At 37.3% G+C, this 19963-nt stretch overlaps 1 protein-coding gene across 2 annotated transcripts in view; it reads left to right on the forward strand.

Annotated features, from left to right (window-relative positions):
• Nucleotides 1-19921, forward strand: part of LOC311084846 (uncharacterized protein) — a 114190-nt gene extending 94269 nt beyond the window's left edge. Inside the window, exons 1-7 of one of the 2 annotated variants that reach the window (XM_084117127.1) lie at nucleotides 793-1023; nucleotides 1400-1705; nucleotides 3887-4219; nucleotides 4458-4772; nucleotides 6159-6269; nucleotides 16221-16272; nucleotides 16462-19921. In XM_084117127.1, coding sequence (XP_083973253.1) covers nucleotides 981-1023; nucleotides 1400-1705; nucleotides 3887-4219; nucleotides 4458-4772; nucleotides 6159-6269; nucleotides 16221-16258 — 1146 coding nt within the window. In that variant the 5' untranslated portion in view covers nucleotides 793-980 and the 3' untranslated portion in view covers nucleotides 16259-16272; nucleotides 16462-19921. Of the gene's footprint in view, nucleotides 1-792; nucleotides 1024-1399; nucleotides 1706-3886; nucleotides 4220-4457; nucleotides 4773-6158; nucleotides 6270-16220; nucleotides 16273-16461 lie in introns of those variants that run through there. The other variant, XM_084117126.1, reaches the window with a different exon arrangement.
• The last annotated feature ends 42 nt before the right edge of the window (nucleotides 19922-19963 follow it).

Consider the following 19963-nt stretch of genomic DNA (forward strand, 5'->3'; position numbering starts at 1 on the left):
AAAGTCCACTGAGAACCTGAGGACCTGGAATCTGCACTGGGACCTGGCATTTATAGCCATCCAGTTAATAGACAATTACATGGATATTTCTTTCTTTTTCTTTCTTTCTTTCTTTCTTTAATCAGTAAAAATATCAGTATATTATTTAGGGGGCACTTTAACTTTGAAGTGATTCAGGATGTCAGAGGCTGTGTCCCAAATGACACCCTAAACACTTGTGGTCTTCCTACGAGTCCACACTTTCGTGACATAATGCTGCTAGACTGTTCAATTCAATTCAAATTTATTTGTATAGCGCTTTTCACAATACATATTGTTTCAAAACTTTACAGAAAGTGCATTTCAGAAATGTACATAGAGAAATACAATTAGTTAATCATGTATTGATTTAGGGCATAAACATATCGCCAGCGTCGAGTCGTCTCTTCACAGGTGTTGAGTCGTCTCTGCATGGGTGTTGGGGCATCTGTAGTTTCCATGAGAGGCTGGATACAAACTGGAGCTGACGATCTGTATTTACCTAACAACAGAAAAGCAGATGGGAAATAATTAGCGTAGCTGCTGTTCATAATATTAATGCATTCAATCTGATTCAACTGTAGTATAAAAGGTAAGTATTATGTGAATGCTTGGCTAAAGAGATGCGTCTTTAATCTAGTTTTAAACTGGGACAGCGAGTCTGAGCCGTCCCAGTTTAAAACTAGATTAAAGACGCATCAGGAAGAAAAGTTTGAGAAACAGCCAGCATTTCTCATAAATTGCTTACTGCACCTTTAAAACTATCCCGTTCTCCTCTGTTTATGGGCGTGTTTGTTGAGCGTGAGGTGTTCGCTGGTGGGTGGCTGGAATACTTTAGGCGGGAAAAATCATCCATACTGGAATTCCGGAAGAAACGCTAGCACTAGCTCAGAAACGTGGCGCTGACCAACAGAGGTTTTATAACTACGGATCTACTATCCATCACTCATGTCTACATCAACATGAAGATCACACTTATACACGTTTTCTTATTTTTTCTAAGTAGTAAGTAGTTCTTTTTTTTTTTACTGCATCCCTCGTTTTCATCTTAGTCGGAGTAACAGTTTACATGTATAGCGGTAGTAGACACTGTGTTCACACAGGTCTTGTTGTTTTCAACGAAATTCCTATTAATCTGACTTCCGTTGTGTAGCCGCCGTCACACGTGTGTGTGTGTGTGTGTGTGTGTGTGTGTGTGTGTGTGTGCGCGCGCGCATATACACACATGATGGGCATAAACAGAACAGTGCAGACTCAGATTTAATGCAGACTGCTGCAATTCATGGGAGATTTATTAGTGCCACTGATCAGTCGGCAAGATTTATGTTTAACTTGTGTTTTACGTTTAATTTCTGACTGTCTGTTTCTGTTTGTTCTCCAGGTGTGTTTGGTGATGCAGATAAAGCAGAGACAGTATCAGTCATTGGGGGAAATTCTGTCACTTTACACACTGGTGTTACTGAAATACAGAGAGATGATGTGATAGAATGGAGGTTAAATGGAAATCGCATTGCTAAAATCAGTGGTGATAACTCCAGTACTGATGGGATATTCAGAGACAGACTGAAGCTGGACAAACAGACTGGAGATCTCAAGATCACAAACATCAACACCACAGACTCTGGAGAATATAAACTAAAGATCACCACTACCAGAGGGACCTCTGAGAAGACATTCAATGTCAGTGGTGAGTGTCTCACAGTTTTTTTATATAACAATTGCTATTTACATAATTAACACCTTATAAACAATTAAAATTATCCACAATGTTGTGTACAGATGTAAAATGTTACTGGCGAACTGCTGTTTACAAAGAATTTCTGTTTTATTTATAGATAAAATATTTCTCATTATTTGTCAAGAAAACTGACAAACAGACCCTTTAATATTTAATACAATTGCTTCTTTCTTGAACAACAGATTTCATATTCATTTTAAATCTATGGTAAAATGATCATATCAGTACAGTCACCAGTTTGACTTTGATTTTTTTTTAAAGACAATTAAAATATGTAATTGAAATTATTATATTTTTTTTATTATTGTTGAGATGTATTTAGACGAGTAGGTCTAGAGGTCTTCTGATCTTGGATTTCTCCAATATAGATAACTAAGTATTTCATCTCCTCTGTGCTGCACTCTGTGCAATGACAATTGAGTTGAATCTGATCTAGCACATTTCTGAATAATCAGTCAATAGTTACAGAAGTCTGTATGACATCTCAGATGCAGTTTATTGTGCAAACTAAAATCTCATTATTAAACAAGAAAAAAATCATTTTGTCTATAATGTCAGATTTCTAACTACAAATAATCCCAAATATACGAGAGCAGACCTTATTCATCTAAATAATAAAATCAAATTTTCATTTGCATAAAGTTGACATTTCTGAACTCTGTCTGAGTATTTAAAGAAAAGCCTCAAGAGGCTCAGCGTGATTTGTAGTTCAGATCCGCTCGTAATCCTGAATTTCCTCGGACACTCAGCATAATGTATTTTTTCTAATGTCAGGTATGCATTTTTACTCTTTACTTCAGAGTATTCGATATTTTGAATTATCTTTAAATTGATTCTGTAATTGTCATGATACATTTACCTGTCTATTAATGAATTGTTACATTTGGATTTAATCTGATTTACTCTGAAATGATTGATTCTAGTAGATTACGTTGCATCCACTGTTAATACCGCAAATCTGCATCAGGTTTGTAACGGAATAAAGTGATTTTAACAATTTTTTTTACATAATATACTAGAGCCTGTCCTACATGGTTACATTCACTATATTTGTTTTCATAGCCTTCAATGTGAACATTGTTTGTAGGACAACATGGGGCACATGTAAAATAATTTTTATATATATATATATATATATATATATATATATATATATATATATATATATATATATATTTGTGGTTAAAACGTTTATAATTTTTTTATTTTTTTAAATGACTGATCGTTTCACTAGATAAAACCCTTATTCCTCGGCTGGGATTGTGTAGAGCCTTTGAAGTTGCACTTAAACTGCAATTAGAACCTCCAACCCGTTGGACCGCATTGAAGTCACTATATGGAGAAACATCCTGGAATGCTTTCCTCTAAAACCTTAATTTCTTTTCGACTGAAGAAAGAAAGACATGAATATCTTGGATGATGTGAGGATGAGTAATTACCAGGACATATTTCATATACTCCAGAGCTCTAAACATGAACAAGAAGCACATATTTAATCATCTTCTCAATCTTCAAGTGAAATATACATGTGCAAAAAAAGGATACTGATACAGCCATACGTCTGATCATAAACACGACGGCATGACTTGTTCAGATAGACAGAAGACACTAATGTAGACTGAAAATTCAAAGAAGAATGGTGGTTCATGACACATTCAGCTGAGGTTGTTTCATACAGTAGTCAACATAGTGAGGGTCTGTTTCTCAAACTAGTTCCATTGAGTTTGCTTTCATTTTGTAAGGTTTGACTAACAAGTGTATTTAAGACTTAAGCAAGTAAAAACAAAATATCAAAAAAAGGTCTGGGCTTTGCCAGCACAGAGGATAATGGAAATTCTAGCTTTTAAAATGTTTTTTTTTAAATTTGTTTGTAGATTTAAACTTTAATATTATTAAATGCTGCCTTGATGAACATAAGTGTGTAGTATGTGTGTGCTTTCTCCATCTGCTTTGAACCAGATCAAACAAAAAACAGAAAAAAATCACTGAATTAATCAAATGAATTAATCAAATTTAAACTGCAGAAAGTCACACATGATGTTTATTACACAAGTGATATTCTGTAAATCTCTTTACCGACAGAGTTATAAAAGTGATAACTGACAGAAACTCTTCTGGTTTGTTCTTCAGCTGTGTATGATCCTAGGTCTGATGGAGTGACGGTTGTGTCAGTGGCAGAGGGAGATTCTGTTGCTCTGCACGCTGATACTGAAATACTGGAAGACGATGAGATACTGTGGAGGTTTAGAGGGAAATATGGTATTGCTAAAATCAAAAAAGATGAACACATCTTCTCTACATATGATGCTCCTGATGGGAGATTCAGACACAGACTGCACCTGAATCATCAGACTGGAAATCTCATTATCAGTGACATCAGATCCAACACCTCTGGACTTTATGAAGTTGATGTCAAGAAGAGCACATACACCATACACAAGGCATTCAATGTGACTATTACCGGTGAGTCGCTTCAGTATTTAAATGTAATAATGGTTGTATTCAAATCAGCACTGTAAATAATTTACATACTCTGATGTTTACACAAAAACATCAAGACAAAAATCTGTATCTGAAACTGTTACTTTAGTATTCATTGATAACCAAAGTTAACAAAATAAAATGTGTATAGAATTTATTATTATGGTTCTCTGTGAACGTTCTCATGAATTTTATTCTTGTATGTTTTATCGTGAGACAGACAGACTGAGCAGAGTGTCAGTGAAGGAGGGAGTCACTGTCATTCTAGAAGCTGGTGTTACTGAATTACACAGAGATGATCTGGTACGATGGAGATTTGAACATGAACTCTTAGCAGAAATAAATAAAACGTCTGGAATCTCCTCCACATATGATGATGTTCTTGATGGGAGATTCAGAGACAGACTGAAGCTGGACAATCAAACTGGATCTCTGACCATCACAAACACCAGAACTGAACATGCTGGACTCTATCATCTTGATATCACCGGTGTCAGACACGTCATATTCAGGAAATTCGATCTGTCTGTCTGTCGTGAGTATATCAAGTGTTTTAATTAAATAATATATATAATATGTATTTACATCAGCATTGTGTGAACCATTTTTGTGTTATAATATGATGTTTACTAAAATTAAACCAATTTTAATCACTAAAGGTGCAATCTTAAATTGATTTTAAGGAGTTCACTGCAAAATGATATTTCAATAAAGTATATTATTACTAACAACTACAACAACATATTTAAATAAAATTTATATTTATTTAAATTATTGGTAAAATCCATTTCACTAATTATCACATCATTATGGTTTATTGTAGAAACGAATCTAAAAGAAGTATACAAATGGATTTTAATGGTATTTGTTTCGAATCACCAGTTTCCTGAGGGACGCACGTAAGAAAAGAGGGGTTTATATAATAGAGAACCTCTAACTTCTAGACTAAACAGAGTCTCCCAGAGTCACACCTCCCTCTTAAATGCTCCATTTGTTCATTTAAGCAGCAACTCAATAAAAAGACCAAACTAATAAGCTTCAGGAGAGAGAAAAGGCCAAACCAAAAAACACAAGTACCTCCGGGGGTTAATAAAGGCCTTCTGAAGCGAAGTGATGTGTTTGTGTAAGATAAATATTAATATTTAATGATGAATAATAATGATGTTAATCATCATGAAATCTTTAATACGTTTCTTTAAACATTAACAAGTATGTTATCTCATAGCTGTTTGAATATATTTTAACTAACGATCCGTTAAGCATTATATAATGTTTGTTAATGATTTATTAATGAAGCTTTTTATCCTTGTAAACCATCTGTCTCAGGTTATATAGTGCTGATGTTTATAGTGTGTGTTATAGATCAGACACACTCACACTAATGACTGTCTTTATCATTACAGTATCAGATCTACACTCAGGTTATATAGTGCTGATGTTTATAGTGTGTGTTATAGATCAGACACACTCACACTAATGTCTGTCTTTATCATTACAGTATCAGATCTACACTCAGGTTATATAGTGCTGATGTTTATAGTGTGTGTTATAGATCAGACACACTCACACTAATGTCTGTCTTTATCATTACAGTATCAGATCTACACTCAGGTTATATAGTGCTGATGTTTATAGTGTGTGTTATAGATCAGACACACTCACACTAATGACTGTCTTTATCATTACAGTATCAGATCTACACTGATGTTTATAATGTTTGATATATAAGACACACTCACACTAATGACTGTCTTTATTATTACAGTATCAGATCTACACTGATGTTTATAATGTTTGATATATAAGACACATCACACTAATGACTGTCTTTATTATTACAGTATCAGATCTACACTGATGTTTATAATGTTTGATATATAAGACACATCACACTAATGACATTCACTCTATATCATTACAGGTTCAGATGATGCAACATGGATTGTTGCTGTTGCTGTTGGTTTTGTTGTTGGTGCTCTGGTGTCTGCAGCTGCTTGTGTGATTTACAGAAGATTTAAACGTACCCCCAAGGGTAAGTATCACACAATTCATATAATATGAAAACATAAAAGTCTGGTTCCCTTTAAAGGTGGGGTAAGTCGTTTTTGAAATATGCTGTTTGGATGTTAGTCGGTCAGACACAATAAAAAACGTTTAGCCAATCAGCATTAGGAGTCCATGGCAGTGAGGAGAGAGAACGATCAAGAGGGAGATTTGAAGAAAGACTGCAGAATTAGAGATGAGACACAATATAAAAGAGAAAAGCTAGAAAATGAAGGGTTATGTCTGGGCAAGAGCTTTAGGACCCATGTTAATATTAGGAAAGCTGTCCAGCGCTGGAGAGAGCGAAGCGGGAATGCCTGAAAACAGACACAGATGTTGCTTTGATTCGCTCCACACATGAGTCACACTGAGATTGAGTGTCATTGTGTGTCTGGAGCTGTTGGCAACTAACAACCAACTCTTGTTTGTAATTACTATTGTGTACTGTACACACACACACAGACCACGTATACTTCTAAACACCAGAGGGCGCTCTCTATGGAAGGCATTTTCTGCCCAATTTAAAGGAGCATTTCACCCGTAGGAACATTGATCTTTATTGAAAGTGGGTCATATATGTAGTCGAAATGTATTAAAATTTTCGAATTTGTTGCCTTTTTGACCGAGTTATGACAGAAAGTAACTTTAGGGCGCATTTGTATGGAAAACCACAACTCCCACAATGCAACACATTTGCACAGCTCCACAAGCCACTCCCATTAATCCAGAACACCGCCTATGAGAAATCCGCCTATCAGAGAAAGCACTAGACTAGCTACCGCTTGAGTTTGAAATTCATTTCACATAAAAAAAAATGTTGTTTGGCGAACTCATTATTGAATTATTCCTTGTTACTATTTATTTTGAAATGGTGAACTATTGCATAGTACCGGGATGTTCAGTCCCCCGACCCGCACCCGAAATAAAATCAGTTTAGCCAATCACATTAGACACAATTACAAAAATGTTTATTGCCAGGTCATACAGAAGTTATTAGACGACAATTAACACAAGGACAACTTCAGCCTAAGCTGTCAAAAGACAAGTACATGAAGAACATGGCTAACGTTACCACAAAACTGAGTAGCCTTATAACATTTTACCAATGAACAGACGCGACTACAACACTATGCCACGCAATTTCGTCTAGTCTACATCTGACAATTTTGGGTTCAAACACGCCCTGCGCACCACACATACTGAACAGTGTTAAGTTTGAAAAATACTGTTCGATAGAACTGCTTTGTTACCACAGTTATCTGCGTGCTTCCTCAGGGATGAAGTTCCACATTTGCGGCTATCCAACACGAAAACGTTTGCAGCAAAGCCTTTCACAATATTTTCTTCAGATAACTCCAAATTTCTCCCACACACTGGACTTGATTTTTGATGACGTACTGTCGACAACTTTACAATCTCCACTAGCTATTCTTTTCCAGCATCCATCTCGACGACTGCAAGATCGCACGTGCGGTTATGAGGAATTTTTAAAGGTGAAAGTAGCCTAGGTAATGTTATAGATTTCTGGGAGGGCGTGGCGCGTCGGCACAAATAAACTGATGTGGATTTAAAAAAAAATTTCTCAACTTAAACTACAGGCATATATTTGTAGATGTGTTCCTAAAATTATGCATATTTTTACGCCTGCATGTGATTGTTTTAAACCTGTGTTTAGACCCGTGTTTCTCCCGTATCCGACACAGTTGGATATTTTTCACCTGTTTGAGCAAAATTTGCGGATCACCCGTCCCACACAGGACTCTAAGCCCAGGCTCCTCGGTCGCGACAGGCAGGTCTCCTGCTTCGGCTGTAGCCGCCGCCTCCTGTTCCTCCATCAGCCTCAGCTGCTCTTCACTATATTGCGGCTCGTACAGATAGCCACGAACATCTGTTTCGAGCAACAGACTTTTTAAAATCCTCTTCCTCCATATCATGTGTAGTTCCTTCAGCCATTCTCGTAAATTCCCATCTGACTCCATAAGCGTTTATAAGTTTAGTCCCACCCACTGATCTGTAATAGGCCTGTATGGTGAGTGGGTCCCACCCCCTGGAATAATGAGGAGCTAGTGTTTGTAGTCTCATACACTATTCAATGAAATGTGACTTCCTGCTTATAATGACGCAAAATGACGATTTTTAAGCAGGAAGTGAAACACTTAAATTCTTATTTCTCCCATCTCAAGGAAAAATAAAGGAAAAATCCACGACCATTATAGGACTGGTTTTCTAACAATACAAAGCTTAATGCAAATGGGTGAAATGTCCCTTTAAATAAATAAATTAAATGATTAAAATGAAAATTATAACCAGATTAACGATTTCATTACAGAAAACTGTACGCAAAATATGTGACAAAATTGAGAATGAAATTAAATTATTTCATTTTCACGGTGACAGTGCAGCATCCCTGTCAAATTGAAAATTAAAATGCAATTGGTGATTTCACATTTCATTTTCACTACAGTCTCGAGGCAAGACTGCCAATATTAAAATGAAAAGCCAAAAGTGAAAAAGAAACTACAAATATAGTTTTTACAAAGCTCTTTATTAACGCTCACACAATAATAGTGACACAATTCAAATTCAAATGTAAATTTTAGTTTTCATTTTAATTCCTCTTTTATTTCACAGGTTTCATTTTCAAAGACAATCTGCATGCAAATTCTTTGTTAATGAGTGGGTGTGGCTTATTCAAGTAACAGCGCTAGAGACACGCCTTCTGTAAAGCGAAATCGTCGCTGTCCCGTGTGCATGAGTTGAATGTGTGAAACGAAATTATTTAAATGTGATTATATTGTAATCGAGATGACGAGATATGGCGAGCTTTTGCGGGAAGCAAAACGTGGAATTAGAACGTGGAAACAACCAGCCTGACCAGCATGCGTCAAACCCTCGGCGCACTGCAGTTCCTCGGCCTGAGTCACGGGCATCTTCAGGTGCGATGAGGTTCATTCATGTATTAGGCTGTTTTGGAAATTCAACTATTTGGGTGTACAAAAGTCTTAATAACACAATTTCTACAAAATAAAAAATAATTTAATTTCATTCTCAATTTTGTCACATATTTTGCGGACAGTTTTCTGTAATGAAATCGTTAATCTGGTTTTAATTTTCATTTTAATCATTTAATTTATTTATTTAAATTTGGCAGAAAATGCCTTCCATAGCTCTCACATATACACGCCGAATATGGCACGCCGCAGAAGTACAATAACACAAATTATTCCAGGAAATCCCTATGGGCATCATCACTGTAGCTGAATAAACAGAAGATTGAAACGCTTTGATTAAACATGACTCATAAACACACGACTGCCTTATTCTGTGTAAGAAGCCACATCATCTCACAGAAGTATGAGCGCAACTGTCATTATGAAGTGAGTTTGGAGTAAAAGCATGTTATTAAATGTTGTCTGTTGTTGGACAAGAGGTTCATAAATGCTTCTCGTTTTGGAAAGATGTTTGACGCGTGTTGTTTTTTCAAATGCATGTTATAAGTGACTCAAACTCGCAGTGCTTTCAGATGGAGCAGCGTTTACAGAGTAGTAGTAGTAGTAGTAGTAGTAGCTTTATTGGTCACTAGTCACAGGTACCAGCGAAATTCCGCCATCAACCTGTCCATACAAACATACATACAATATGACAAGGGGGAAGACAGGACAGGAAGACAGAGCATTGAGGAAAAAAATACAGCATAACATGAGGAGAGGTGAGGAGGAAAAAAAGGCAACCCCCAGACTATGCTCCTGTAAGGAGTACAGTTTGGGAACAGTAAAAAAACACCTCAGCAACATTAGCACATAATCAGTACACAACATGAACACACAAGACTTGCAACAGGGGAGGGGAGTGGGGGGTGGAGGTAACCCAGCACAGGCAAGCAGCCATCCGGTCCTGCAGCCATTTTCGGCGCTGGTCAGACCCGCCTGTCAGACTGGGGGTACAAAGCGTCGAAGGCGAGGGATGGGGGGTGGGGGAGGGTGATTGCATATCTGTGTATATGTAAGAGTCCGTGTATGTGTAGGCCTCGAGAGTCGCTACGCCTGACATCCTAATCTAGGTGCTTCAGTCCGCAGGATGTCATAGCGATACACAGCAGTTGCCATGGAGTCAACCTTGATCAGGTCCCAGACAGAGTCAACAATCAGCAGGTGTCAGTGGGGAGTGGGGGAGGGAAGGCAAGAGCGTCTCGCTGCAGTGCTCTCTCCAGAGGGAGTTGTTGTTGCAGCAGCAGCCTCGGCCAAGGCCAGTGCTGGTAGAGGGGGGCCGAAAGCAGATAAGATTGGGGTTGTTTGGTCTTGGGACGAGTAGCCGCATTCCAATTTAAACAGCTCCTGGTCCATTTGGGTCTCCGAAACGATCCATTTGCCTTTGCAAAGCTGTAAGCTTCTCCAAGATGTTATCAATATTTTGGTTCATAGTCACCAAAGTCACAGTCTGAGTGCTGACAGCTCTGCCCACTGCTTCAATCATGACGGGCAGCCTTGTGGGGTTTTGGACAGCTGTCACCGTCTTCTTAATTCCTCGATAAACCAGGGCAATGCCTAATCCAAACAGCAGAAAACCTGTTATCATGGTTCCGAAAAGGTAGATATCTTCAATGTCCTCCACGGAAAGAGCCGCCAGACACACGACCCGCCACCTCTCCCACGCGTCCATCGTGTAGCCAGCTGCGAACGTTCCGGCAGGGCAGTCAGGTTCCCCCGAACCCAAGCTTCTCGTCGAGAAGATGGTGTCAATTGCGTTGAGAGACCAGTTGATCAAATCCATAATTTCTTAGTTTGGAGAGCAGTGCGGAGAGAGTCTCTCAAAGTACAAGACAGTAGACTAGACGAGACGAGAGGAGCAAAGCAGGGGAGATAAGGGAGAGGAAGGGAAGAAAATGCGACCGCCTTCGTTGAGAGCCAAAGAGAAAAGTACATCAGTGACAAGCTGCACATAAAAAAATAATCGCAGCCTATGCAATTTCAAAATTACGATAAGCCAAATCGGTTTAAGTGCGATTAAATGAAAATTGTGATTAATCATGCAGCCCTAGTTAGTGCACTCGACTCGCTTGTAGAGGGATCGGCGTTCGAGAACGACTCGGATCAGGACTGTTAGGATTGGAGGCGGAGCAATGAAGAAGGGGTGTGTTTGTTTGTTTGTTTGTTTGTCAACATTGGCCAACATCATATTTCAAAAACTACTAATCTCACCTTGACAATAACAGATGAATGGCAGATACTGACCTACTGTGAACTCTATCTGTGTGTGTGAAACTCAAACACAGTTATTGCAGATATTATAGAGCTTGATCTCTGCAGCTTGTTTGTGTCTGTTTGTATATGACGTGCCTTCATCATAACGATGGTATTACAGATATTCAATATTAAACAGCATTACAAAAGAAACACCATTAATACAGAAATATGTAATTCAGCACTGATCTTGTGCTTTTAGTTTTAGACTAAAGAACAAACGGTGTATCATTCAGGGCCCGGTTTCCCGATAACGCTCACTCTTAGCCTGCTAAGAAGACTCGAAAGATATATCTTACCAAAGTAGTTTATGTTTTTAAGTGTGTTCCCCGAAGTGTCTCTTGGAAGCTTCTTAAATCGCTGCCGCTTAAGTTCAACTTAACAAAGGCGCTGTCCCAAGTGAAGGTGCTGAATTAGTTGGCATCGATTGCTCAGGAATCGATTTTACACTTCACACGGTGCATTACAGCGTTAAGAAAGACAACACGTTCTATCCAAATGAAACATTCCTCAAATTATTCCAGTAACTTTTATTTTAACATAGTGTAAGTTATCAGTAAAATATAGCCTATTAATTAAATGGTTAAATTGTCAGTAATATGTTCACACAATATGTTGTGACGGGTAGACGAACCGGGTATCCCTCGCTAATCATCCACCCTCCTTATCCCGTTGTGCCACTTGTGCAGCTTCTTTACATGGGTTTAACGACTTCTAAAAATTATGTAATTATGCTCTATCTATGAGATACCTTATTTATCCAGAAGGAAATTAAACAGTGTCATTCTAAGTGCACATTCAGATATAAAGTCTCATTTGAAGAGGCTGCGTAAAGACATTAGTTTGTAATGTACATTATCTGTGTGTTTGACGTAAAGCTATGCATGAGGCAAAGCAGTGGAAAGGGAATCCTCTGACAACCATGTGACCTGCGTTCAATGCCCTATAAATGAATGAAGATGAATCAGCTATGAGACGTGGTCATTTGGGCATATGTCAATTTTTGATGCAGAAATTCTAACGTGTACGCTCCTTTGTCAACATTAACCCTTAAAGAGTTTCTGTATCTTGGGGGATACAGTCATTTAACAGGCTGTGGGGGGAAGGGCCATGGGGGGAGGGGCATTGTGGTTGCAGTTGATGAGAAACACTGATGGGGTGATGGGTCATGTAATCAGGTCATGTGACTTTATGCCAACATTCCAAATATTTGTATCAAAATCCAAAATGGCAGCATACGTGGACAAAGACACTGGCTATGAGGGAAGTGTTTTTATATTTTTCACGATTATGATATTTTAGAGTGATTTTGTTTTAGAAAATAGTTTTTTAAGGATAGTTTTACATGTTCTTGTGGATATTTTTTAAATAATCTTCTCACAACTTTGATTATCAGACATTGAATGCCTGTATCCTGGGGGATACATTGCCCATATAAGGGTATTTAACAGGGCTGATCACTCACAGATATTCTTATGTTTTGAGGCCTGTTCTCTACAGATATTGAATATGATAAAGGTTTTTCTTTAACTTGTAGTGTAGTGTAGTGTAGTATAGTGTAATGTAGTGTAGTGTAGTGTAGTGTAGTGTAGTGTAGTGTAATGTGGTGTGGTGTAGTGTAGTGTAGTGTAGTGTAATGTAGTGTAGTGTAGTGTAATTTGGTGTAGTGTAGTGTAGTGTAGTGTAATGTGGTGTAGTGTGTAGTGTAGTGTAGTGTAGTGTGGTGTGGTGTAATGTAGTGTAGTGTAGTGTAATGTGGTGTAGTGTAGTGTGGTGTAATGTGGTGTAGTGTAGTGTAGTGTAGTGTAATGTAGTGTGGTGTAGTGTAATGTGGTGTAGTGTAGTGTAGTGTGGTGTAATGTAGTGTAGTGTAGTGTTGTAGTGTAGTGTAGTGTTGTAGTGTAGTGTAGTGTTGTAGTGTAGTGTTATAGTGTAGTGTAGTGTTATAGTGTAGTGTAGTGTTATAGTGTAGTGTAGTGTTATAGTGTAGTAGTGTTATAGTGTAGTAGTGTTATAGTGTAGTAGTGTTATAGTGTAGTAGTGTTATAGTGTAGTAGTGTAGTAGTGTTATAGTGTAGTAGTGTTATAGTGTAGTAGTGTAGTAGTGTTATAGTGTAGTAGTGTTATAGTGTAGTAGTGTAGCAATTAGAGGCAAATTGTTTGCCAGATTATAATTATCAAAAGTGAATGCCAATTATAGATTGACAATCATTAATGCTTTAATGACATTAGAAAATAGCCAAGGCTAATTAGCACCATTTTAGTTCTAATAACAAATAAAGTCAACTTCATAAATAGTCCTGTATCCATTGCGGACATTTTTTTTATTAGTATATATATCATTATATATAGCATAAAATCATTGTTGAGCCACAACATTGTCAACATACCATAGTTTGACTTGCAAACAACGCTAAGAGAGAGCTTACGAATGGTCTGGACCAACCTTACGAAAGTGTGACTTACAGAAGATATACTTAGCGTACGAACATGTCGGGAACCGTGCATTAAGGTTAAGAGAGAACTTAAGTACTAGGTTAAGAACTACTTAGAGATAAGAACGCTTTGGGAAACCGGGCCCTGAACAGTAAGTCATGTATTACACAAAGCTAACTTAAAGGAAACTTAGATGTTTAACTAATTATAAATATTATTAAACAAATATTAATAGTATAATTATAAATACAGCATGAAACATCTGCATGCTCATGCAACATAAACATCTGCACACTGCACAGTTTAAGAACAGTAAAAGGAAAAAGGTTTTAATCTGGTTAAATACAGGTTAATACAGTCAGCGCTCATGAGTATAAAATCATGACTGCATTTCTCAGAGTTTTCAAAGGTAGTCCTGCACATCAAATATGAGTTTTGTTAGTGGCACACATTAGCAACTAGATTGACCATGTGAACAGCTTTTTGTGAACAGAACTCTTGTGTTTGCTTTCAGCAAAGTATCCGATCTTCTCGTCACGATGAACACTGTGAGATGTTTGTGATTCATTCCTGTTGTCCATTCAGAAACCATTAAAATATTAACACTATTAATACAAATATATATATAAAAAAAACTGATTTAATGGTTTTTCTGACTGACTTTCTAATTTTCCTGACTACACTTTACAGAGAAGCTTTACAAATATGCTTACTATTTTCTACGGGTGTTTTCACGCCTGATCGTTTGTTTCGGGACCTGGTGCTTTCTCTCTTGGTTCGGTTCGTTTAGGCATGTGTGAACACAGCAATTGCGCTCGGATCCGAGACTGTGGGGCGGTTCGCTTGAGGTGTGAAAGTAATCCGACCAAATGGACCAACGAACCAAATGGCATTATAATTCATAACAGGAATTGTGCCATATAAGTAGCAGAAGTGTCTGATTCTGTGAGTGAGCACATCAGTTATCACAGCTGAAAATTAAAAGAGCTCCTGTTCACCTTTAAATGTTGTGTAATTGAGCTTCTCAGTGCTAGAATGCTGTCCTGAAGAAGCCTTGATTCCTGCTCTAACTGCTTTATAACATTCATATAGTGTTTGCGTGAGTCTTCACACAGTTCATCTCTAGACAGCGCTGCAGATCCAGAGGGAGCGCCTTAATTTGCTGCACTATTAATACAAATGTACAGTACATGTAGTATATATTTTAACAGGAGGAATGACGGCTACATTCATATAGGCCTAGTGTTTGTGTGTGTCTTGACACTGTTACAAATAAAGTTGTACAACTATAAAAGACAGTTGTACCACATTTCAGCACACTTTGAAATGTTGCCTTGCGGAAGCGAACCGAACCAAGAGTAAAATGCAACACTGTAACGAATGAAGTCCGTGTTTCGGAACAAAACAAACGATCTACAGGTGTGAAAACAGCCTCAGAAATACTGACCTTCATTCAGATATTAACTTATTTGAGAACAGATGTGTATGATGCTGTGGAAAATAATGGCACTTTTCCACTACACAGTACCAGCTCGCCTCGACTCGCCTCTGTTTGGTTTTCCACTGTGTAAAAGTTGTACCTGTACCTGCTTCCAGGTACTTTTTTCGTATCACCTCCGGCGAGGTTCTGAGCGAGCTGAGGCGATACTAAAATGTGACGTGAAAACACGGCAGACTGCTGATTGGTCAGAGAGTACCCGTCACCTACGAGAGTGAATATCATTGTGAGTGCAATCAGAAATACTTGACTGCGTTTTTCTGCATTTTAAATACTTAAATACATACTTATTTATAATGACATATTCAACCATTCAAAAAAGGATTTTTTTTAAATACCTTTATTCAGCAAGGATGCATTAACTTGCATTAATTTCTATTTATCAAAACATAATTTAAAAATGTAACATGGTTTACACAAAAATAACAAACAGCAAAACTGTTTTCAACTCTGATAATAAGAAAAGTAGAAGATTACGTCACGGCAGTTTCCTGCGGCGTCGCTATGACGACCAGGTACTATTGTGGAGGTACTATCTGCAATGGAAAACGGAGCGAAAAGCGAGCCGAGTCGAGTTGAGCTGGTACTGGTAATGGAAAAGTGCCATAAGATACTGCAATATAAAAGAAAGACATTTACTAGTTTTAACAAAATATATTTGATTACATCTAGAAATGGAAAGAGACTAGAGACTTTAGCAAGAGGAAACATCTCTATTTTGCTAAATAAGCATTTAATTGTTCGTGTGATTTATTTTTCAAATCAGTATATGGGAAGCAGCCGGTGAGGAGGGGTTCTGTATAAATTCCAGCCAGGAGGTAAGATAACTGTAGCTTTTCATTGTGGAAAACTCTTGATTACACATTTCTCTGATTTCACTCTGATGACGAAAGCATCTTTAAACATTTGAAATAATCCTATTCACTGATAGATGACAGATCTGAAATTTTAAATCACAGTGTTCATTTATTTCTCTTTACATTCTGTGATTGATTATTTTCTTACAGGTGAAATATGAAGGTCACATGATCTACAATGATCCCTCAGGATTGACATATAGCTACCACGTTATTTCCATTTTAATTAAATAGCTAAACAAAAATGCATATTACAACTGTTGAACTGTAACATATTGAAATACTTTGCAGACATTTCAGAATGTACCTTTACCAGTGGAAATGGTAAAATCAGCTGTTACTAGCATAGATCATTTTCACTGCGTAGTTTGTAATATTATGATCTAAGTGTCATGATTTTGTGTGTGAAGAAAGTTACGCAGGGCTTTTTCAACCCTTAAGTGTAAATAAAATAACTTTGGTTTAATTATGTGATATCCACAGCTTATAAACCTAAGTACATTTAGCAGCCAGCTTTATTCAAAGAGTTATTATAATAAGTGCCTTTTGTTGTTATTTTGATTAAAATTACGAGGGTGCATAAATTAAAGAAAATATGTACATGGATAAATCACTGCAATATTCCAAAGAAATTATAAATGTCCATTTTGATTTCATGGTGACTTAAATGTTTAAAAATTTACCTTTTTTCTTTCTGTTATTAGTATTCAAGTCACATATAGTGTACTTGTTGTATTGAGCCATATTGCTAAATGTATAGACCCCTTTTGCGCCGACGTCACAGTTACGTCACGGCGCTAGCTGGAGGCAAAACAAAAGGAAAACTGGAGGCGGCCAATACAAACCAGCACAGATTCGGCGACATAATAAGGAGCTTAAATTATTATTTTTATTATTAAATGTCATCTTGTTGTGTTGTTGGGTGCAAGAATCGATGAAAAATGAGTATGCTGTATCTGGAATTTTTATTTCTAGAAAATATTCATATCATTAAAATTGCACCGTAGTGTCACTCTTTACATTGTCGTCTTCTTGGCGCTGGCTAGGCAGAACTGCGGATCGTACCACACAAGTCTTTACATGACCATTCAGCACATAGTTATAGGCATTTAAATATGCCCTCAGTTTCTCTTTACCCTCGGTTTCTCTATCGGGTAGGTGTAGAAGTCAGGCCACTCAACCGGAGGTAGCGTTAACGTTAATCCTGTCAGATCGTCCATTGACTGAGCGTGTACGGTCATCTGGTTCCGTCCGTTAAAATTAACTTATGCAAATAGCAATCGCGGTCCTGGACAGTGAGTGACCTTGCACATTAAGACAAAATCGGATTTTCTCCAGTCATTGTTAAAAAGCCAGCTAACAAAACTTGCAAACTAGCGTTAGTGAAGCGGCCAGAGGGATCTTTCTGCCTCCAGCTAAGCCCCGTCCACACAAATACGTCACCGTGTTTACCAACTGTAAAAGGGTCTATACAACACATGTTTTCTGATATTCAGTTCAGTTCACTGATGCAGATTAATGAATGCGGTGACTGGCTGAACAATCCCAGCAAGAACTATTCTGAACTTTCACTTTCATATGGTCTCCAAACTTAATCCAAAACAGCCCTCTCAAAGTCCACAAAATGACAAGATGCGACAAAGGCATGCCTTATTTCAGTAATCTCTGTGAAATTGTTGCACTATTACATAGATCTTTGAACTGGAATATTTTCAAACTAGTATTGCAGCACTATTATCCTGGTTTAGTCCCAGACTAAATGCATGTTTGAGCTGTTTTAACTTGCACTAACAAATCTTGAAATATATCAGTGCTATTGTTTTGTCTCAAGATGCACACCAGTAATGTTTTTTTTCCGCTGTTTTTACTTTTATAAAAGATACTTAAATATCCTAATTGAACTAAGGCCTAATCCTGGTTTAATCTAAACCCTGTCTGTGGAACCGGGCCCTGATGTCATAAAGCTCAGCAGTCGGTGTCTGGAAGTTCAGATAAACCTTTCAAGAGCGATCACCTGTGAGCTTAGAAGATCATGCTTCTGTTGCAGACATGCACTGTGTATTTAATCCACAAAAAATATATTTAATACCCAAATTCCAGGAAAATAACTGCACTACCCATAATCCTGAATAAAAGGGTGGAAATCAGAATCATGGCAAACGTTGTTCTCAATTCCTAAAAAAGAAGTACATCTTTGTCTTTTTTTCTAATTTGCATAAAGTTTTTTGCTTTGAATCAAAGTTTGTATTAGTGTGATTCAGTTCATGGGTGGTGTGGTTCACGGCTTAAAACTGAGATGTGGAAAATTATAGGAAAAATACTTCCAGTACTAAAAACATCTAAAAATTTACACTCATTATGACTGAAAAATTATGAAATATTGCACTCTTTGTATGTTTGAACATTATATTATTTAATTCTTTATGACTAACCCATTGTTCAGAATAAAATACTGCATAGAGTGTAACAGTGTCGTTTTTAAATTGTTTAACTGATCACTGTTTTAATTTTCCTTGCTTTTATTTTTTGATTATTTGTATTATTTTCTATGTAAAGCACTTGCCATAGTGTGTGAAATGTGCAATATAAATAAACTTGGCTTGCCTAAATGCTATAAATGCAGGGGGTTTTTATCCACAAAATGAGTCAAATGTGAAGTTCTCCAAGCTTTATCCCAACAGCCCTCTCAAAGTGCACAAAATGACAAGATGCAACAAACGCATGCCTTATTTGTGTAATCTCTGTAAAATTGAATCTCTGTAAAATGTAATATTAGCTTAATAGTATTAAGCTAATTATGGTAATATGAATAATAGCTTTTATATCATTGCTGTGATTTCCCTCTACCTTTGCAGACATGGGCACAAATACATCAGAATGTATTTAAAAAAAATACAAAATAGTCTGTTTAAACAGATACAAATAAAATGCAAAACACTATTAGGAAAATTGTATTAAACACAAACACAGTATTTTGTGTTTTGAAAATACATGTAAAATTGGCCATTCAGTGAAGTATCAGCTGAAATTGATCTGGACCTCTTCTGAATGCAAAGAACATTTTACAACTGCTTTGAAACTTGTGTTTATTTCACGACCTCTTCCCTCCTCCTGTGTAATAGCAGGAGGATCAGTAATGTCTGCAGGATGTAACGGGTTGGGGGGGGAAGTGGACCACACTTGCGGTGTTGGCCACTTGAGAGCGTGTGTACGTGTCAGAAAATAAGTGTGCAAGACTGTCCCATGTCTAAAAAATGCCCAAGAGTAGTGCCCTGAACGCACACTAAACACACACTATCTTGAATACTAGGCGTATCCCATCATGCATTAGATTCGGGAAATCGCGTGCCACGAAATCATGAGATGTCAAGGAAAACATTCCACTGTAAGTTAAATTAATTAGATATTACTTGTAATTTTGTAGTAAAACAAATTGTTATACTGACCAGATATTTAGAAGTTTATTTTATAATGCAATCAAAATAAAGCTCTGTAAACACTTGCAATTTTGTCTCATCGGGTAATCAAAAGCTCAACACACACTTGCAGTCTCCACGCCAACTTGAACACTTGGGGCCAAATAGAGGAAATATGTCATGCAAGTGCAATGTGTGTGTGTGTGTGTGTGTGTGTGTGTGTGTGTGTGTGTGTG

The sequence above is a fragment of the Abramis brama genome (genome assembly GCF_963993115.1).
Source record: "Abramis brama genome assembly, chromosome: 6".
NCBI classification, from domain to species: domain Eukaryota; kingdom Metazoa; phylum Chordata; class Actinopteri; order Cypriniformes; family Leuciscidae; genus Abramis; species Abramis brama.